This window comes from Opisthocomus hoazin, chromosome 30 (genome assembly GCF_030867145.1).
Source record: "Opisthocomus hoazin isolate bOpiHoa1 chromosome 30, bOpiHoa1.hap1, whole genome shotgun sequence".
NCBI lineage: Eukaryota > Metazoa > Chordata > Aves > Opisthocomiformes > Opisthocomidae > Opisthocomus > Opisthocomus hoazin.
Genome location: NC_134443.1, coordinates 3,227,476 through 3,246,476, shown reverse-complemented (window position 1 = coordinate 3,246,476; position 19,001 = coordinate 3,227,476). Strand labels below are relative to the sequence as shown.

Sequence of the window (19,001 nt, the reverse complement as noted above, 5' to 3'; positions counted from 1 at the left end):
TTTTCATCGAGACTATTTTGACCGAAAAAAGCCCTTCACTGAAAGGTTGTCCCCTCTCTGCCTGCTCCATCCTCCCTGTCCCAACACTGTCTGCCCTCACGGCCCTAGGCTTTTTGGGAAAGGTGTAGGGGGGTCTGGGAAGGGACTGGAGCTTGCAGGGCCCATCTGAGAGCCCAGCCCCTACCCATGAGTGCCTGGGATGTGTGAAAAGCCCAGGCAGATGAGGTGGAGAAGAAAGGCTCCTGCCTTTTGGGCACAAGGAAATGGGTCTTTGTCCCTGCTGCTGCTCTCCATCCTCATGTGGCTGAGGCAAGCTGCCATGAACTCCCAGGAGCTCAGCAGCCAACCTCCTGGATCGTGTGGTGCCAGCCCTGCACCTCTTTGGCTTAAGTACCTCACTTGTGCTGAGCAAAGCCCTCTTTCTTCCCAGCCAGTTCAGCCCAGGGCAGTTCCTGGGACAGCTTTACAAAACTCTTGTACTTTGTTTCCATTTCTCTTCTGTTCAACACTAGGATCCTTGCTGTCATGCACAACCCCCAAGAGTTACTTCAGGGTAGTTCATAAGTGACCACAGCGGAACACCTGAGCTCCGACTGCCAACTTTTCCACTGATTCTCTCAATAATATAGTGTCACGCAGGTACCAGCCAGCATCTCATTAGATGTGTATTGTGTCAGACAGCAAGTGCCTAGCCCAAGATAACAAGATTGGTGAGAGTTATTAGCACCCAGCTAACATGATTACGTAGCTTCTGTTTGGGCTGGATGCTTGTTCAGAGTGAGCTCATGTCTGATTGCAAAATAGTACATAAAGATATCCAGTGTTTCATGTTGTATGGCAGTTATAGGAATGGAAGGAGCTTATTACATTGGTTACTCAAGGATCAGTCTCGGAAAACCTCTAATTATTTGCTTGTATTAATGGCATTAGCATAATATTTGTGAGCATTCTGTTTTGTGTGCTGATAACATAAAGCTGATTGGCATTAAACAGGAGGGAGTCAGACTTCCAGATTGGAAAAACGAGATGGCTTAACTGATGGGAGTGAGAGTAACAGTATGACTTTAGTAATACAGGGCAAAGCTATGCACCTGCTGACTATGGAGAAAAGATGTGGTGTAACGAAATCTATAATCTGAAAGAAGTGACAGAAGAGAAAAATTCTCTGAGTAGCCCCAAATAGGTGATGGTAAGATATAGAGAGATTGCATGCTCTTGAGTGAATCCACTGTAAATTCAGAATACCAGAGAGTAGCGGTAATATAAGCAGAACCTGTAAAAACAAGGGGAAGGGCATATCCAATTTCCCTTTAACTGACAACATGTCACTACTCCAAAAGACAGGGGGAATCCAAGAAATTCGAATGGCACTAATCTTAATTTCATATATACTGCAGTAGGGGCTAAAACAATGTTGTGGGATGGGTCATCATGAGTAAAAGTAAGAAAGAGATGATCTGTGTTTCCTTTTGACCACAAAGGAGTTATAAATTCCCTGAATGTGATACTGTAGAAATTTTGTAGAAGTACAGAGACTTGAGCAGTGAGAGGGCAGTGTGACGCCTTCTTCTGGAAGACCATGAACAGTAGCTGAGACACCACCCTCTAATACATGAGTATTATGGCGATAATATATATCTGGACACATTTATACATATAATTATGAAAAATATTTATTGAAGAGGCATCTATAGTCAATCAGCCTGCTCCCAATTCATTGCTACGCTTCTGTAATTGACTCAATTCTCTCTCTCTTATATAGGAAAAGAAGATTTTCCCTGAGTTGAGCACCATTTCTCTGGAGCTGGAGAAAGAGATAGCAGGAATCACCTCTTCTCACTTAGATATGGCAAGAAGTATGATATACCCTTGTGAAATACGGAGAGACAAGCATTTGCCCTCCCCCAATTACCAAGCACCAAACTTCCTATAAGAACACACTGAGACACATAATGGATGCAAGAAACCTTTATTGTGCCCAGAGGAGCAGGAGAGACTGAGAGTCTCAGAGAGATGATTGTCAAGACCCAGAGAGGCTGGTTGTGACATGTAGAGGGAAACAAAGGGATCTTTTCAAGAGTATCGGTTCTCATTCCAGATGCCCTCTAGGTGCAGAATTCCAGATCACAAGCACATGGTCCACCAGCCTCACAGGAACTTTTGGTTGCATCTCCAGCCCTTTGTGACAGCTGAGATGAGAGGAGAAGCAAGGAGAGCAGAGGGCAGGAGAAGAGCACAGGGAAGGGCAGACGGTGTAAAGCACTATCAGCTGACATGGCATGCTCAGCATTCCTCGGTGCCCCATGGCCACCAGCTCAGCCCAGTTTGGGTGCTGGGGGTGTTGGTGTGTGGGCTGAGGTCAGGGCCTTTGTCTGGGCTGCATTTAGCAGGGCCCACAGGTGTCCCACAGCTTCCTGCTGTAGCGGGGCAAGGCACAAGGGCTGTAGGCAGGAGAAGCATAGGGTCTGCCAAAGGTGCAGAGGCCCCCCGAGCCCAGCGTGGCACCAGAACCGTAGAGGCCCCCCAGCCCCAGGGAGCCTCCAAAGGCCGGTGCTCCGGACGAGCCCACCACGGCTTGCTGGGGGAAGGAGCTGAGGATGGGGCCGGGGAAGGTGACGACCACAGGCGGTGGCTGGATGAAGGCTGAGGAGTCGGGACACTGCCGGGCACACAGCTCGTTGCAGCTGTCAGCGATGGGCTGTGGGACAGCAACGCTGGTCTTGGGTGGGCACAGGTCGTAGCAAGACATCTTTGCGTGAGAGAGCTGAGCCTGAAACAAAAGGATCCAAAGAAGACGTGATCGGCGAGGAGGAGATGCCGCAGCCATGCGGTGCCCTGTTGGCAGGGCTGCCCTGAAGCTGTAACGGGCCATATTGACCACCTTGCCCACGCTGCCTGCCCCTTGCCCCTTGCCCAGCCAGCCCCCCTCAGTGCCCTGCTCTCCACACACAGAGGCCACACAAGCCCTCCCCGAGAGCCTGTGCGGGGCCTGGCCCTGCGTGCTCTGGCCACAGGGACCCTTCCTCCTGCCAACGTGGCTCAGCCTGCCAAGGCTGCTGCCAGCACGCCCGCTGCCGGCAGAGCTGTCCTGGCCAGCCAGGCCCCACGCCGGCCCTTGCCACGGGCGGCAGAGTCCCCCAGGCACCCACCTACCCTTTTGCTGAGCAGAGCGAGGCAGGAGCAGTGGATGCCAGTGCTGGCCGAGGGCAGCGCTTTTATGCTGGGCCGGCAAGCGTGGGGAGGAGCTGGCTGTGCTGGGGGCACGTGCTCTGCAGTGGCCGAGCCCCTGCCTCCTCCCTGCATGGCACGGGGCTGTTTTGCTGATGCCATGTCCTTGCCAGACCCAACCCGCTCTATCAGCGCCTGCAATTACCCCGCTCGGACGCTTGCCAGCTGACACCTCATGGGCCACAAGAGCCCCACTGTCTTTTCATTATCTCCGTGTGTCAGAGGGCATGCAGCCTGACAAAGGCTGACTGCAAGCATCCTGCATGCCATAGCTCTTCGTCCAGTGCTCCATGTTGGGGCAGCCCCATGCCTTCTTTGCTGAGCCACAGGGAAGACCGCGGTCATAGTGCTGGCAAAGAAGGTGGGTTTGTAATGGCCTCAAGCACACCAGCGACCACAGGACTCATGTTGGGTGGCTGTTATTTATAGAAGAGCGAGATTGTGAAATAGCAAATCCAAGGCATTCCTCTCGGGCCCTGCCTGCTCAGCAAGATGCATCACTCCCCAGTCCAAAGGAGCTGGTCTCCATCCACCTGCAGGCGTTGGCCATTGACCTCTGCAAGAATATGGGAGAAAGACTGCTGAGCTCTTCCCCGAGGGGCATGCAGGAAGGCGCACAGACCTCCACTTGGGTTCAGGCAGCACAGTTTCGAGCCAGCCCTGTGCCAGCCCCACCGGTTCCTTGCAAATATCCCAGGAGCCCCATTGTTGGTGGACGGTGCTGAGCAGGGGCTTCCTTTGGGGTAGTGGGGAGCTGGGATGCCCATCTGAATGCACAACCACAGAAGATCCCAGCTGGCTGCCTGGCCCTGCCTCTGCTCAATGGCAGCTCTGCTCCCAGCACAGCCTGGCTGTGAGCACAAGGCACAGACATCTCCCGCGGGCAGAGCACAAGGCAGGCAGCGAGTGGCTTCTGAAGCACGGACCTCACCTGCCGTGCACACCTCCAGCAGGGAGATGCCTGCTGCCATTTAGCCCACTAAGCAGAAAGGGGAGGAAAGCCTCTGAAGTGGCATGTGCTGCTTCCAAGGAGGGGATGCTGAGTCAGGGCGGGGCAGGAGCCAGACAGCCCTGTCTTCATCAGCAGGAGGGAGTGGTGGCTCTGCAGATTGGCCCAGGTGGTGCTGAGCAATGGGGGGCCAGTATAAAAGCTCTGCCTCTGCCAGGCTCTGCCAAGCAGTGCAGTGGCTGCCTTCTCCTTGGGGAACAGGGTAAGTCTGTGAGCTCTTCTCTTCTTGGTGGCCTTGTCCTGCCCCAGGCCCTTGTGCCTCAGGTGCTCCCCTCTGCTGCTCCGTTGCCACCTCTGTCCTCTTGCAGAGCTCCGTCTGATCCTGCGCAAAGATGTCTTGCTACGACCTGTGCCCACCCAAGACCAGCGTAGCTGTCCCACAGCCCATCGCTGAGAGCTGCAACGAGCTGTGTGCCCGGCAGTGTCCCGACTCCTCAGCCTTCATCCAGCCACCGCCTGTGGTCGTCACCTTCCCCGGCCCCATCCTCAGCTCCTTCCCCCAGCAAGCCGTGGTGGGCTCTTCCGAAGCACCGGCCTTTGGAGGCTCCCTGGGGCTGGGGGGCCTCTACGGTGCTGGTGCCACGCAGGGCTCGGGGGGCCTCTGCACCTTTGGCAGACCCTATGCTTCTCCTGCCTACAGCCCTTGTGCCTTGCCCCGCTACAGCAGGAAGCTGTGGGACACCTGTGGGCCCTGCTAAATGCAGCCCAGACAAAGGCCCTGACCTCAGCCCACACACCAACACCCCCAGCACCCAAACTGGGCTGAGCTGGTGGCCATGGGGCACCGAGGAATGCTGAGCATCCCCAGCCCCACTCAGCGCCTGGGCAAATGCCAGTGCTGCACACCCTCAGCCCCTCCCTTTCCTCTTCTCCTACCTGCTGCTCTCTTCCCCTTCCCTCTCCCCCAGGCTGTTGGACAAGGTGGAAGAAGGACCCATAAGTTCCTGTGAGGCTGGTGGACCATGTGCTTGTGATCTTGAATTCTGCACCTAGAGGGCGTCTGGAGTGAGAAGCTATACTCTGGAGAAGATCCCTCTGCTTCCCACAACATGTGACAACCAGCGTCTCTGGGTCTTGACGACTGCTCTCTCTGAGAGTCTCTCCTGCCCCTCTGGGCACAATAAAGCTTTTCTGCATCCAAGTGCTGTCTCCTTCCCTCTTTCTCCCAAGGCAGAAAGAGCCTGGGTGCTTAGTGACTGTCCGTTGTGGAAGGGCAAATGCTGCTCCTGAGATGCCCAGGCCAGGTGAGAGTAGGCAGTGTCTAGAGAGGGAGGATGCAGGCAGGGTAGAGGGTAGACAGAGCCTTTTGGTGGGACTTGCAGCAGCTGGGGAAAGGGCAGGGAGCAGGACAGGCTCTGGCAGTGCTCTTTTGCCTGTTCTTCTCAGCTTGGGAGCAGCACCAGTCCCCAGAGTTCCCTCAGGTCTGCAGAAGCACAGCAGCATCTCCAGGCATCTGCACAGAGGAGGCTGGAGAGGAGCCAGTACTCAAGCCTGAGCTTGGGACATGGCTGGCAATTGCTGGAGAGCATCTTGTCAGGAAAGGCCCTGAGGATGCTGGGGGACACCAAGGTGAGCAGGAGCAGCAGTGTGCCTTTGGGCAAGGGCATGCAGAGGTGTTCTGGGCTGTATAGGGTAGAATGGGGGCAGGAGGTGGAGGGAGGTAATCCCTGGACACCACTCAGCACTGGGGAAGCCAGCCCTGCAGTGCTGTGTCCCCCGCTGGGCTCCCAGCACATGAGAGCTGTGGGGCTGCTGGAGAGAGTCCTGTACAGGACCACACATGGATGCAGAATGCACAGGGAGCATGTGTCCTGTGGGGAGAGCCTGAGGGAGCTGGGACTGCTCCTCCTGGCTCTGAGGAGGCTCAGTGGGACTCCTCAATGTGCACACAGGTGTGAAGGGAAGGCATGAAGAAGATGGAGCCAGGCTCTTTTTGGTGGTGGTTTCCAGTGCCAGGACAAGAGGCCATGGGCACCAGCTGCAACACCGGAGGATTCACCTCAACTTCGCAAACCTCTTCTGAGCAGTGAGGTTGTCAGAGCACTGGGAGAGATTGCCCTGGGAGGTTATGGAGTCTCTGTCCTTGGAGATGGGCAAAAACTGTCTGGACATGGTGCTGGGCAGCCCGCTCTGGGTGACCGTGTTTGAGGGTGCAGCCTGAGAAGATGCAAAGGCTGCTGCCACAACAGTCAGGCTGTGATTTCTGTGATTTTGTATTTGCGGCAGAGAACTGAGTAGCATGGAGTGTGTTAGTCTGTGCTGGGGTTATGAAGGGGAAAATGAAAGGGAATGAGAAGAGGGAAGGGCAGAGGGGAGGGGAAGGCAGCGGGAAATGGAATGGAAATTGGATGCTAGAATAAGAAAAGGGAAGAGGAAGAAGAGAAGAAGGGGGAGAAGAAGGAGGGAGCAGGCAAGAACAAGAGGAAAGAGCAGAGGAAGGGAACAAGCTAAGGAAGAGGAAAGGGAATTGTCCCCTTTGCTTTCTCCCACAAGACCTTTAGCAGAGCCACAGAGGCACAAAGGGGTAGCAGTAACAGCAGCCATTGCCCCTGGCTGGCTCCCAGCCTCTGGGGCAGCCACGCACGTGTACAGGGAGCCTGGAGGTCTGCAGAGGCCCCCAGCTGGCATGTCCTGCAGGCAGGGGAGCAGCCTGCATTCAGGCAGGGCCCTGGGAGCTCGGCCGCGGGACTGTGTGTGGCCAGAGCTGTCAGGGCTGTGGGGTCTCCCCCGAGGCAGCTCAGCCTGGCTCTGCTGGGGCTGACACCCTGCACTGGCCTGGGTGGTGTTTGCCATGGCAGGGTGAAGGAAGGCTGCAGTCCAGGCTCAACTTAGAAAGAAAAGCTGGAGAGGCAGGCGTTGGATGCAGGATTGTTTTATTGCAGCAGAGAAAGACACACAGGGCAGAGGCAGGCAGGTTGTCACCGCGGGCTTTGAGAGAGGCGTTCCTTCAGGCTTCTTCCAGGCGGTGGCTGTCCCAGAGACAAGCAAGTGCCCTGTGGCAGGATGATGGAGTCACGCATCTGGGAATGGGCAGGAGCAAAGAGGACAGGAGGTGTCATGGAGAGAAGGGAAGGCAAGGAAAAAGGAGAGGAGGCGTGGGGCTGAGGTGGCCCAGGGGCTGCTTGGGCTTCCATGTTGTGTTTAGCAGGGCCCACAGGTGTCCCACAGCTTCTTGCTGTAGCGGGGCAAGGCACAAGGGCTGTAGGCAGGAGAAGCATAGGGTCTGCCAAAGGTGCAGAGGCCCCCCGAGCCCAGTGTGGCACCAGCACCGTAGAGGCCCCCCAGCCCCAGGGAGCCTCCAAAGGCCGGTGCTCCGGACGAGCCCACCACGGCTTGCTGGGGGAAGGAGCTGAGGATGGGGCCGGGGAAGGTGACGACCACAGGCGGTGGCTGGATGAAGGCTGAGGAGTCGGGACACTGCCGGGCACACAGCTCGTTGCAGCTGTCAGCGATGGGCTGTGGGACAGCAACGCTGGTCTTGGGTGGGCACAGGTCGTAGCAAGACATCTTTGCGTGAGAGAGCTGAGCCTGAAACAAAAGGATCCAAAGAAGATGTGATCGGCGAGGAGGAGATGCCGCAGCCATGCGGTGCCCTGTTGGCAGGGCTGCCCTGAAGCTGTAACGGGCCATATTGACCACCTTGCCCACGCTGCCTGCCCCTTGCCCTTGCCCAGCCAGCCTCCCTCAGTGCCCTGCTCTTCACACACAGAGGCCACACAAGCCCTCCCCGAGAGCCTGTGCGGGGCCTGGCTCTGCGTGCTCTGGCCACAGGGACCCTTCCTCCTGCCCACGTGGCTCAGCCTGCCAAGGCTGCTGCCAGCACGCCCGCTGCCGGCAGAGCTGTCCTGGCCAGCCAGGCCCCACGCCGGCCCTTGCCACGGGCGGCAGAGTCCCCCAGGCACCCACCTACCCTTTTGCTGAGCAGAGCGAGGCAGGAGCAGTGGATGCCAGTGCTGGCCGAGGGCAGCGCTTTTATGCTGGGCCGGCAAGCGTGGGGAGGAGCTGGCTGTGCTGGGGGCACGTGCTCTGCAGTGGCCGAGCCCCTGCCTCCTCCCTGCGTGGCACGGGGCTGTTTTGCTGATGCCATGTCCTTGCCAGACCCAACCCGCTCTATCAGCGCCTGCAATTACCCCGCTCGGACGCTTGCCAGCTGACACCTCATGGGCCACAAGAGCCCCACTGTCTTTTCATTATCTCCGTGTGTCAGAGGGCATGCAGCCTGACAAAGGCTGACTGCAAGCGTCCTGCGTGCCATAGCTCTTCGTCCAGTGCTCCATGTTGGGGCAGCCCCATGCCTTCTTTGCCGAGCCACAGGGAAGACCGCGGTCATAGTGTTGGCAAAGAAGGTGGGCTTGTAATGGCCTCAAGCACACCAGCGACCACAGGACTCATGTTGGGTGGCTGTTATTTATAGAAGAGCGAGATTGTGAAATAGCAAATCCAAGGCATTCCTCTCGGGCCCTGCCTGCTCAGCAAGATGCATCACTCCCCAGCCCAAAGGAGCTGGTCTCCATCCGCCTGCAGGCGTTGGCCATTGACCTCTGCAAGAATATGGGAGAAAGACTGCTGAGCTCTTCCCCGAGGGGCATGCAGGAAGGCGCACAGACCTCCACTTGGGTTCAGGCAGCACAGTTTCGAGCCAGCCCTGTGCCAGCCCCACCGGTTCCTTGCAAATATCCCAGGAGCCCCATTGTTGGTGGACGGTGCTGAGCAGGGGCTGCCTTTGGGGTAGTGGGGAGCTGGGATGCCCATCTGAATGCACAATCACAGAAGATCCCAGCTGGCTGCCTGGCCCTGCCTCTGCTCAATGGCAGCTCTGCTCCCAGCACAGCCTGGCTGTGAGCACAAGGCACAGATGTCTCCCGTGGGCAGAGCACAAGACAGGCAGTGAGCGGCTTCTGAAGCATGGACCTCACCTGCCATGCACACCTCCAGCAGGGAGATGCCTGCTGCCATTTAGCCCACTAAGCAGAAAGGGGAGGAAAGCCTCTGAAGTGGCATGTGCTGCTTCCAAGGAGGGGATGCTGAGTCAGGGCGGGGCAGGAGCCAGACAGGCCTGTCCTCATCAGCAGGAGGGAGTGGTGGCTCTGCAGATTGGCCCAGGTGGTGCTGAGCAATGGGGGTCAGTATAAAAGCTCTGCCTCTGCCAGGCTCTGCCAAGCAGTGCAGTGGCTGCCTTCTCCTTGGGGAACAGGGTAAGTCTGTGAGCTCTTCTCTTCTTGGTGGCCTTGTCCTGCCCCAGGCCCTTGTGCCTCAGGTGGCTCCCCTCTGCTGCTCCGTTGCCATCTCTGTCCTCTTGCAGAGCTCCGTCTGATCCTGCGCAAAGATGTCTTGCTACGACCTGTGCCCACCCAAGACCAGCGTTGCTGTCCCACAGCCCATCGCTGAGAGCTGCAACGAGCTGTGTGCCCGGCAGTGTCCCGACTCCTCAGCCTTCATCCAGCCACCGCCTGTGGTCGTCACCTTCCCCGGCCCCATCCTCAGCTCCTTCCCCCAGCAAGCCGTGGTGGGCTCTTCCGGAGCACCGGCCTTTGGAGGCTCCCTGGGACTGGGGGGCCTCTACGGTGCTGGTGCCACGCTGGGCTCGGGGGGCCTCTGCACCTTTGGCAGACCCTATGCTTCTCCTGCCTACAGCCCTTGTGCCTTGCCCCGCTACAGCAGGAAGCTGTGGGACACCTGTGGGCCCTGCTAAATGCAGCCCAGACAAAGGCCCTGACCTCAGTCCACACACCAACACCCCCAGCACCCAAACTGGGCTGAGCTGGTGGCCATGGGGCACCGAGGAATGCTGAGCATCCCCAGTCCCACTCAGCGCCTGGGCAAATGCCAGTGCTGCACACCCTCAGCCCCTCCCTTTCCTCTTCTCCTACCTGCTGCTCTCTTCCCCTTCCCTCTCCCCCAGGCTGTTGGACAAGGTGGAAGAAGGACCCATAAGTTCCTGTGAGGCTGGTGGACCATGTGCTTGTGATCTGGAATTCTGCACCTAGAGGGCATCTGGAGTGAGAAGCTATACTCTGGAGAAGATCCCTCTGCTTCCCACAACATGTGACAACCAGCATCTCTGGGTCTTGACCACTGCTCTCTCTGAGAGTCTCTCCTGCCCCTCTGGGCACAATAAAGCTTTCCTGCATCCAAGTGCTGTCTCCTTCCCTCTTTCTCCCAAGTCAGAAAGAGCCTGGGTGCTTAGTGACTGTCTGTTGTGGAAGGGCAAATGCTGCTCCTGAGATGCCCAGGCCAGGTGAGAGTGGGCAGTGTCTGGAGAGGGAGGATGCAGGCAGGGCAGAGGGTAGACAGAGCCTTTTGGTGGGACTTGCAGCAGCTGGGGAAAGGGCAGGGAGCAGGACAGGCTCTGGCAGTGCTCTTTTGCCTGTTCTTCTCAGCTTGGGAGCAGCACCAGTCCCAAGAGTTCCCTCAGGTCTGCAGAAGCACAGCAGCATCTCCAGGCATCTGCACAGAGGAGGCTGGAGAGGAGCCAGTACTCAAGCCTGAGCTTGGGACATGGCTGGCAATTGCTGGAGAGCATCTTGTCAGGAAAGGCCCTGAGGATGCTGGGGGACACCAAGGTGAGCAGGAGCAGCAGTGTGCCTTTGGGCAAGGGCATGCAGAGGTGTTCTGGGCTGTATGAGGTAGAATGGGGGCAGGAGGTGGAGGGAGGGGATCCCTGGACACCACTCAGCACTGGGGAAGCCAGCCCTGCAGTGCTGTGTCCCCCGCTGGGCTCCCAGCACATGAGAGCTGTGGGGCTGCTGGAGAGAGTCCTGTACAGGACCACACATGGATGCAGAATGCACAGGGAGCATGTGTCCTGTGGGGAGAGCCTGAGGGAGCTGGGACTGCTCCTCCTGGCTCTGAGGAGGCTCAGTGGGACTCCTCAATGTGCACACAGGTGTGAAGGGAAGGCATGAAGAAGATGGAGCCAGGCTCTTTTTGAAGGCGTCCAGTGCCAGGACAAGAGGCCATGGGCACCAGCTGCAACACCGGAGGATTCACCTCAACATCCCAAACCTCTTCTGAGCAGTGAGGCTGACGGAGCACTGGTAGAGATTGCCCTGGGAGGTTATGGAGTCTCTGTCCTTGGAGATGGGCAAAAACTGTCTGGACATGGTGCTGGGCAGCCCGCTCTGGGTGACCGTGTTTGAGGGTGCAGCCTGAGAAGATGCAAAGGCTGCTGCCACAACAGTCAGGCTGTGATTTCTGTGATTTTGTATTTGCGGCAGAGAACTGAGTAGCATGGAGTGTGTTAGTCTGTGCTGGGGTTATGAAGGGGAAAATGAAAGGGAATGAGAAGAGGGAAGGGCAGAGGGGAGGGGAAGGCAGCGGGAAATGGAATGGAAATTGGATGCTAGAATAAGAAAAGGGAAGAGGAAGAAGAGAAGAAGGGGGGGAAGAAGGAGGGAGCAGGCAAGAACAAGAGGAAAGAGCAGAGGAAGGGAACAAGATAAGGAAGAGGAAAGGGAATCGTCCCCTTTGCTTTCTCCCACAAGACCTTTAGCAGAGCCACAGAGGCACAAAAGGGCAGCAGCCGCAGCAGCCATTGCCCCTGGCTGGCTCCCAGCCTCTGGGGCAGCCACGCACGTGTACAGGGAGCCTGGAGGTCTGCAGAGGCCCCCAGCTGGCATGTCCTGCAGGCAGGGGAGCAGCCTGCATTCAGGCAGGGCCCTGGGAGCTCGGCCGCGGGACTGTGTGTGGCCAGAGCTGTCAGGGCTGTGGGGTCTCCCCCGAGGCAGCTCAGCCTGGCTCTGCTGGGGCTGACACCCTGCACTGGCCTGGGTGGTGTTTGCCATGGCAGGGTGAAGGAAGGCTGCAGTCCAGGCTCAACTTAGAAAGAAAAGCTGGAGAGGCAGGCGTTGGATGCAGGATTGTTTTATTGCAGCAGAGAAAGACACAGAGGGCAGAGGCAGGCAAGTTGTCACCGCGGGCTTTGAGAGAGGCGTTCCTTCAGGCTTCTTCCAGGCGGTGGCTGTCCCAGAGACAAGCAAGTGCCCTGTGGCAGGATGATGGAGTCACGCATCTGGGAATGGGCAGGAGCAAAGAGGACAGGAGGTGTCATGGAGAGAAGGGAAGGCAAGGAAAAAGGAGAGGAGGCGTGGGGCTGAGGTGGCCCAGGGGCTGCTTGGGCTTCCATGTTGTGTTTAGCAGGGCCCACAGGTGTCCCACAGCTTCTTGCTGTAGCGGGGCAAGGCACAAGGGCTGTAGGCAGGAGAAGCATAGGGTCTGCCAAAGGTGCAGAGGCCCCCCGAGCCCAGTGTGGCACCAGCTCCGTAGAGGCCCCCCAGCCCCAGGGAGCCTCCAAAGGCCGGTGCTCCGGACGAGCCCACCACGGCTTGCTGGGGGAAGGAGCTGAGGATGGGGCCGGGGAAGGTGACGACCACAGGCGGTGGCTGGATGAAGGCTGAGGAGTCGGGACACTGCCGGGCACACAGCTCGTTGCAGCTCTCAGCGATGGGCTGTGGGACAGCAACGCTGGTCTTGGGTGGGCACAGGTCGTAGCAAGACATCTTTGCGTGAGAGAGCTGAGCCTGAAACAAACGGATCCAAAGAAGATGTGATCGGCGAGGAGGAGATGCCGCAGCCATGCGGTGCCCTGTTGGCAGGTCTGCCCTGAAGCTGTAACGGGCCATATTGACCACCTTGCCCATGCTGCCTGCCCCTTGCCCTTGCCCAGCCAGCCCCCCTCAGTGCCCTGCTCTCCACACACAGAGGCCACACAAGCCCTCCCCGAGAGCCTGTGCGGGGCCTGGCTCTGCGTGCTCTGGCCACAGGGACCCTTCCTCCTGCCAACGTGGCTCAGCCTGCCAAGGCGGCTGCCAGCACGCCCGCTGCCGGCAGAGCTGTCCTGGCCAGCCAGGCCCCACGCCGGCCCTTGCCACGGGCGGCAGAGTCCCCCAGGCACCCACCTACCCTTTTGCTGAGCAGAGCGAGGCAGGAGCAGTGGATGCCAGTGCTGGCCGAGGGCAGCGCTTTTATGCTGGGCCGGCAAGCGTGGGGAGGAGCTGGCTGTGCTGGGGGCACGTGCTCTGCAGTGGCCGAGCCCCTGCCTCCTCCCTGCGTGGCATGGGGCTGTTTTGCTGATGCCATGTCCTTGCCAGACCCAACCCGTTCTATCAGCGCCTGCAATTACCCCGCTCGGACGCTTGCCAGCTGACACCTCATGGGCCACAAGAGCCCCACTGTCTTTTCATTATCTCCGTGTGTCAGAGGGCACGCAGCCTGACAAAGGCTGACTGCAAGCGTCCTGCGTGCCATAGCTCTTCGTCCAGTGCTCCATGTTGGGGCAGCCCCATGCCTTCTTTGCCGAGCCACAGGGAAGACCGCGGTCATAGTGTTGGCAAAGAAGGTGGGCTTGTAATGGCCTCAAGCACACCAGCGACCACAGGACTCATGTTGGGTGGCTGTTATTTATAGAAGAGCGAGGTTGTGAAATGGCAAATCCAAGGCACTCCTCTCGGGCCCTGCCTGCTCAGCAAGATGCATCACTCCCCAGCCCAAAGGAGCTGGTCTCCATCCGCCTGCAGGCGTTGGCCATTGACCTCTGCAAGAATATGGGAGAAAGACTGCTGAGCTCTTTCCCGAGGGGCATGCAGGAAGGCGCACAGACCTCCACTTGGGTTCAGGCAGCACAGTTTCGAGCCAGCCCTGTGCCAGCCCCACCGGTTCCTTGCAAATATCCCAGGAGCCCCGTTGTTGGTGGACGGTGCTGAGCAGGGGCTGCCTTTGGGGTAGTGGGGAGCTGGGATGCCCATCTGAATGCACAACCACAGAAGATCCCAGCTGGCTGCCTGGCCCTGCCTCTGCTCAATGGCAGCTCTGCTCCCAGCACAGCCTGGCTGTGAGCACAAGGCACAGACGTCTCCCGCGGGCAGAGCACAAGGCAGGCAGCGAGCGGCTTCTGAAGCACGGACCTCACCTGCCGTGCACCCCTCCAGCAGGGAGATGCCTGCTGCCATTTAGCCCACTAAGCAGAAAGGGGAGGAAAGCCTCTGAAGTGGCATGTGCTGCTTCCAAGGAGGGGATGCTGAGTCAGGGCGGGGCAGGAGCCAGACAGCCCTGTCCTCATCAGCAGGAGGGAGTGGTGGCTCTGCAGATTGGCCAGGTGGTGCTGAGCAATGGGGGTCAGTATAAAAGCTCTGCCTCTGCCAGGCTCTGCCAAGCAGTGCAGTGGCTGCCTTCTCCTTGGGGAACAGGGTAAGTCTGTGAACTCTTCTCTGCTTGGTGGTCTTGTGCTGCCCCAGGCCCTTGTGCCTCAGGTGCTCCCCTCTGCTGCTCCGTTGCCATCTCTGTCCTCTTGCAGAGCTCCGTCTGATCCTGCGCAAAGATGTCTTGCTACGACCTGTGCCCACCCAAGACCAGCGTTGCTGTCCCACAGCCCATCGCTGAGAGCTGCAACGAGCTGTGTGCCCGGCAGTGTCCCGACTCCTCAGCCTTCATCCAGCCACCGCCTGTGGTCGTCACCTTCCCCGGCCCCATCCTCAGCTCCTTCCCCCAGCAAGCCGTGGTGGGCTCTTCCGGAGCACCGGCCTTTGGAGGCTCCCTGGGACTGGGGGGCCTCTACGGTGCTGGTGCCACGCAGGGCTCGGGGGGCCTCTGCACCTTTGGCAGACCCTATGCTTCTCCTGCCTACAGCCCTTGTGCCTTGCCCCGCTACAGCAGGAAGCTGTGGGACACCTGTGGGCCCTGCTAAATGCAGCCCAGACAAAGGCCCTGACCTCAGTCCACACACCAACACCCCCAGCACCCAAACTGGGCTGAGCTGGTGGCCATGGGGCACCGAGGAATGCTGAGCATCCCCAGTCCCACTCAGCGCCTGGGCAAATGCCAGTGCTGCACACCCTCAGCCCCTCCCTTTCCTCTTCTCCTACCTGCTGCTCTCTTCCCCTTCCCTCTCCCCCAGGCTGTTGGACAAGGTGGAAGAAGGACCCATAAGTTCCTGTGAGGCTGGTGGACCATGTGCTTGTGATCTGGAATGCTGCACCTAGAGGGCATCTGGAGTGAGAAGCTATACTCTGGAGAAGATCCCTCTGCTTCCCACAACATGTGACAACCAGCATCTCTGGGTCTTGACCACTGCTCTCTCTGAGAGTCTCTCCTGCCCCTCTGGGCACAATAAAGCTTTCCTGCATCCAAGTGCTGTCTCCTTCCCTCTTTCTCCCAAGGCAGAAAGAGCCTGGGTGCTTAGTGACTGTCCATTGTGGAAGGGCAAATGGTGCTCCTGAGATGCCCAGGCCAGGTGAGAGTGGGCAGTGTCTGGAGAGGGAGGATGCAGGCAGGGCAGAGGGTAGACAGAGCCTTTTGGTGGGACTTGCAGCAGCTGGGGAAAGGGCAGGGAGCAGGACAGGCTCTGGCAGTGCTCTTTTGCCTGTTCTTCTCAGCTTGGGAGCAGCACCAGTCCCCAGAGTTCCCTCAGGTCTGCAGAAGCACAGCAGCATCTCCAGGCATCTGCACAGAGGAGGCTGGAGAGGAGCCAGTACTCAAGCCTGAGCTTGGGACATGGCTGGCAATTGCTGGAGAGCATCTTGTCAGGAAAGGCCCTGAGGATGCTGGGGGACACCAAGGTGAGCAGGAGCAGCAGTGTGCCTTTGGGCAAGGGCATGCAGAGGTGTTCTGGGCTGTATAGGGTAGAATGGGGGCAGGAGGTGGAGGGAGGGGATCCCTGGACACCACTCAGCACTGGGGAAGCCAGCCCTGCAGTGCTGTGTCCCCCGCTGGGCTCCCAGCACATGAGAGCTGTGGGGCTGCTGGAGAGAGTCCTGTACAGGACCACACATGGATGCAGAATGCACAGGGAGCATGTGTCCTGTGGGGAGAGCCTGAGGGAGCTGGGACTGCTCCTCCTGGCTCTGAGGAGGCTCAGTGGGACTCCTCAATGTGCACACAGGTGTGAAGGGAAGGCATGAAGAAGATGGAGCCAGGCTCTTTTTGGTGGTGTCCAGTGCCAGGACAAGAGGCCATGGGCACCAGCTGCAACACCGGAGGATTCACCTCAACATCCCAAACCTCTTCTGAGCAGTGAGGTTGTCAGAGCACTGGGAGAGATTGCCCTGGGAGGTTATGGAGTCTCTGTCCTTGGAGATGGGCAAAAACTGTCTGGACATGGTGCTGGGCAGCCCGCTCTGGGTGACCGTGTTTGAGGGTGCAGCCTGAGAAGATGCAAAGGCTGCTGCCACAACAGTCAGGCTGTGATTTCTGTGATTTTGTATTTGCGGCAGAGAACTGAGTAGCATGGAGTGTGTTGGTCTGTGCTGGGGTTATGAAGGGGAAAATGAAAGGGAATGAGAAGAGGGAAGGGCAGAGGGGAGGGGAAGGCAGTGGGAAATGGAATGGAATTTGGACACTGAATAAGAATAGGGAAGGGAAGAGGAAGAAGAGAAGAAGGGGGAGAAGAAGGAGGGAGCAGGCAAGAACAAGAGGAAAGAGCAGGGGAATGGAACAAGATAAGGAAGAGGAAAGGGAATTGTCCCCTTTGCTTTCTCCCACAAGACCTTTAGCAGAGCCACAGAGGCACAAAGGGGCAGCAGTCACAGCAGCCATTGCCCCTGGCTGGCTCCCAGCCCCTGGGGCAGCCACGCACATGTACAGGGAGCCTGGAGGTCTGCAGAGGCCCCCAGCTGGCATGTCCTGCAGGCAGGGGAGCAGCCTGCATTCAGGCAGGGTCCTGGGAGCTCAGCCGCGGGACTGTGTGTGGCCAGAGCTGTCAGGGCTGTGGGGTCTCCCCCGAGGCAGCTCAGCCTGGCTCTGCTGGGGCTGACACCCTGCACTGGCCTGGGTGGTGTTTGCCATGGCAGGGCAAGGGAAGGCTGCAGTCCAGGCTCAACTTAGAAAGAAAAGCTGGAGAGGCAGGCGTTGGATGCAGGATTGTTTTATTGCAGCAGAGAAAGACACACAGGGCAGAGGCAGGCAGGTTGTCACCGCGGGCTTTGAGAGAGGCGTTCCTTCAGGCTTCTTCCAGGCGGTGGCTGTCCCAGAGACAAGCAAGTGCCCTGTGGCAGGATGATGGAGTCACGCATCTGGGAATGGGCAGGAGCAAAGAGGACAGGAGGTGTCATGGAGAGAAGGGAAGGCAAGGAAAAAGGAGAGGAGGCGTGGGGCTGAGGTGGCCCAGGGGCTGCTTGGGCTTCCATGTTGTGTTTAGCAGGGCCCACAGGTGTCCCACAGCTTCTTGCTGTAGCGGGGCAAGGCACAAGGGCTGTAGGCAGGAGAAGCATAGGGTCTGCCAAAGGTGCAGAGGCCCCCCGAGCCCTGCGTGGCACCAGCACCGTAGAGGCCCCCCAGCCCCAGGGAGCCTCCAAAGGCCGGTGCTCCGGACGAGCCCACCACGGCTTGCTGGGGGAAGGAGCTGAGGATGGGGCCGGGGAAGGTGACGACCACAGGCGGTGGCTGGATGAAGGCTGAGGAGTCGGGACACTGCCGGGCACACAGCTCGTTGCAGCTCTCAGCGATGGGCTGTGGGACAGCAACGCTGGTCTTGGGTGGGCACAGGTCGTAGCAAGACATCTTTGCGTGAGAGAGCTGAGCCTGAAACAAAAGGATCCAAAGAAGATGTGATCGGCGAGGAGGAGATGCCGCAGCCATGCGGTGCCCTGTTGGCAGGGCTGCCCTGAAGCTGTAACGGGCCATATTGACCACCTTGCCCACGCTGCCTGCCCCTTGCCCCTTGCCCAGCCAGCCCCCCTCAGTGCCCTGCTCTCCACACACAGAGGCCACACAAGCCCTCCCCGAGAGCCTGTGCGGGGCCTGGCTCTGCGTGCTCTGGCCACAGGGACCCTTCCTCCTGCCAACGTGGCTCAGCCTGCCAAGGCTGCTGCCAGCACGCCCGCTGCCGGCAGAGCTGTCCTGGCCAGCCAGGCCCCACGCCGGCCCTTGCCACGGGAGGCAGAGTCCCCCAGGCACCCACCTACCCTTTTGCTGAGCAGAGTGAGGCAGGAGCAGTGGATGCCAGTGCTGGCCGAGGGCAGCGCTTTTATGCTGGGCCGGCAAGCGTGGGGAGGAGCTGGCTGTGCTGGGGGCACGTGCTCTGCAGTGGCCGAGCCCCTGCCTCCTCCCTGCGTGGCACGGGGCTGTTTTGCTGATGCCATGTCCTTGCCAGACCCAACCCGCTCTATCAGCGCCTGCAATTACCCCGCTCGGACGCTTGCCAGCTGACACCTCATGGGCCACAAGAGCCCCACTGTCTTTTGATTATCTCCGTGTGTCAGAGGGCATGCAGCGTGACAAAGGCTGACTGCAAGCGTCCTGCGTGCCATAGCTCTTCGTCCAGTGCTCCATGTTGGGGCAGCCCCATGCCTTCTTTGCCGAGCCACAGGGAAGACCGCGGTCATAGTGTTGGCAAAGAAGGTGGGCTTGTAATGGCCTCAAGCACACCAGCGACCACAGGACTCATGTTGGGTGGCTGTTATTTATAGAAGAGCGAGATTGTGAAATGGCAAATCCAAGGCATTCCTCTCGGGCCCTGCCTGCTCAGCAAGATGCATCACTCCCCAGCCCAAAGGAGCTGGTCTCCATCCGCCTGCAGGCGTTGGCCATTGACCTCTGCAAGAATATGGGAGAAAGACTGCTGAGCTCTTCCCCGAGGGGCATGCAGGAAGGCGCACAGACCTCCACTTGGGTTCAGGCAGCACAGTTTCGAGCCAGCCCTGTGCCAGCCCCACCGGTTCCTTGCAAATATCCCAGGAGCCCCATTGTTGGTGGACGGTACTGAGCAGGGGCTGCCTTTGGGGTAGTGGGGAGCTGGGATGCCCATCTGAATGCACAACCACAGAAGATCCCA

At 58.8% G+C, this 19,001-nt stretch overlaps 7 protein-coding genes across 10 annotated transcripts; 3 read left to right on the top strand and 4 right to left on the bottom strand.

The window, feature by feature from the left end:
- Positions 1 to 2,383: 2,383 nt before the first annotated feature.
- Positions 2,384 to 3,216, bottom strand: LOC104334265 (scale keratin). Of its 2 annotated transcripts, none has more exons than XM_075445057.1 (2): positions 3,154 to 3,216; positions 2,384 to 2,770 (listed from the first exon to the last, which is right to left on the bottom strand). In XM_075445057.1, exon 2 carries the CDS (start codon positions 2,747 to 2,749, stop codon positions 2,384 to 2,386), a length of 366 nt encoding a protein of 121 aa, XP_075301172.1. In that variant the 5' UTR covers positions 2,750 to 2,770; positions 3,154 to 3,216. The 2 variants fall into 2 exon arrangements, with proteins under 2 accessions (XP_075301172.1, XP_075301173.1); XM_075445058.1 differs by having other exon boundaries at positions 2,384 to 2,764; positions 3,146 to 3,214.
- Positions 3,217 to 4,414: 1,198 nt separating this feature from the next.
- On the top strand, positions 4,415 to 4,935 carry LOC142365009 (scale keratin-like). The gene is made up of 2 exons (XM_075445363.1): positions 4,415 to 4,439; positions 4,530 to 4,935. Exon 2 carries the CDS (start codon positions 4,570 to 4,572, stop codon positions 4,933 to 4,935), a length of 366 nt encoding a protein of 121 aa, XP_075301478.1. The 5' UTR covers positions 4,415 to 4,439; positions 4,530 to 4,569.
- A 2,443-nt stretch (positions 4,936 to 7,378) lies between these two features.
- Positions 7,379 to 8,210, bottom strand: LOC142365005 (scale keratin-like). 2 transcript variants are annotated; one of them, XM_075445355.1, is made up of 2 exons: positions 8,148 to 8,210; positions 7,379 to 7,765 (listed from the first exon to the last, which is right to left on the bottom strand). In XM_075445355.1, the coding sequence occupies exon 2, from the start codon at positions 7,742 to 7,744 to the stop codon at positions 7,379 to 7,381; it is 366 nt and encodes a 121-aa protein (XP_075301470.1). In that variant the 5' UTR covers positions 7,745 to 7,765; positions 8,148 to 8,210. The 2 variants fall into 2 exon arrangements, with proteins under 2 accessions (XP_075301470.1, XP_075301471.1); XM_075445356.1 differs by having other exon boundaries at positions 7,379 to 7,759; positions 8,140 to 8,208.
- A 1,353-nt stretch (positions 8,211 to 9,563) lies between these two features.
- Positions 9,564 to 9,929, top strand: LOC142365007 (scale keratin-like). The gene has a single exon (XM_075445360.1). It carries the CDS (start codon positions 9,564 to 9,566, stop codon positions 9,927 to 9,929), a length of 366 nt encoding a protein of 121 aa, XP_075301475.1.
- A 2,440-nt stretch (positions 9,930 to 12,369) lies between these two features.
- Positions 12,370 to 13,201, bottom strand: LOC142365014 (scale keratin-like). 2 transcript variants are annotated; one of them, XM_075445369.1, is made up of 2 exons: positions 13,139 to 13,201; positions 12,370 to 12,756 (listed from the first exon to the last, which is right to left on the bottom strand). In XM_075445369.1, the coding sequence occupies exon 2, from the start codon at positions 12,733 to 12,735 to the stop codon at positions 12,370 to 12,372; it is 366 nt and encodes a 121-aa protein (XP_075301484.1). In that variant the 5' UTR covers positions 12,736 to 12,756; positions 13,139 to 13,201. The 2 variants fall into 2 exon arrangements, with proteins under 2 accessions (XP_075301484.1, XP_075301485.1); XM_075445370.1 differs by having other exon boundaries at positions 12,370 to 12,750; positions 13,131 to 13,199.
- Positions 13,202 to 14,552: 1,351 nt separating this feature from the next.
- LOC142365008 (scale keratin-like) lies at positions 14,553 to 14,918 on the top strand. Its single transcript, XM_075445361.1, has one exon. The coding sequence runs from the start codon at positions 14,553 to 14,555 to the stop codon at positions 14,916 to 14,918; it is 366 nt and encodes a 121-aa protein (XP_075301476.1).
- A 2,444-nt stretch (positions 14,919 to 17,362) lies between these two features.
- Positions 17,363 to 18,193, bottom strand: LOC142365015 (scale keratin-like). Its single transcript, XM_075445371.1, has 2 exons — positions 18,125 to 18,193; positions 17,363 to 17,743 (listed from the first exon to the last, which is right to left on the bottom strand). Exon 2 carries the CDS (start codon positions 17,726 to 17,728, stop codon positions 17,363 to 17,365), a length of 366 nt encoding a protein of 121 aa, XP_075301486.1. The 5' UTR covers positions 17,729 to 17,743; positions 18,125 to 18,193.
- Positions 18,194 to 19,001: the final 808 nt, after the last annotated feature.

What these genes read in the sequence shown, in the direction of transcription:
- LOC104334265 (XM_075445057.1), bottom strand. Translation starts at nt 2,749, where the DNA reads ATGTCTTGCTACGACCTGTGCCCACCCAAGACCAGCGTTGCTGTCCCA.
- LOC142365009 (XM_075445363.1), top strand. Translation starts at nt 4,570, where the DNA reads ATGTCTTGCTACGACCTGTGCCCACCCAAGACCAGCGTAGCTGTCCCA.
- LOC142365015 (XM_075445371.1), bottom strand. Translation starts at nt 17,728, where the DNA reads ATGTCTTGCTACGACCTGTGCCCACCCAAGACCAGCGTTGCTGTCCCA.
- LOC142365008 (XM_075445361.1), top strand. Translation starts at nt 14,553, where the DNA reads ATGTCTTGCTACGACCTGTGCCCACCCAAGACCAGCGTTGCTGTCCCA.
- LOC142365007 (XM_075445360.1), top strand. Translation starts at nt 9,564, where the DNA reads ATGTCTTGCTACGACCTGTGCCCACCCAAGACCAGCGTTGCTGTCCCA.
- LOC142365005 (XM_075445355.1), bottom strand. Translation starts at nt 7,744, where the DNA reads ATGTCTTGCTACGACCTGTGCCCACCCAAGACCAGCGTTGCTGTCCCA.
- LOC142365014 (XM_075445369.1), bottom strand. Translation starts at nt 12,735, where the DNA reads ATGTCTTGCTACGACCTGTGCCCACCCAAGACCAGCGTTGCTGTCCCA.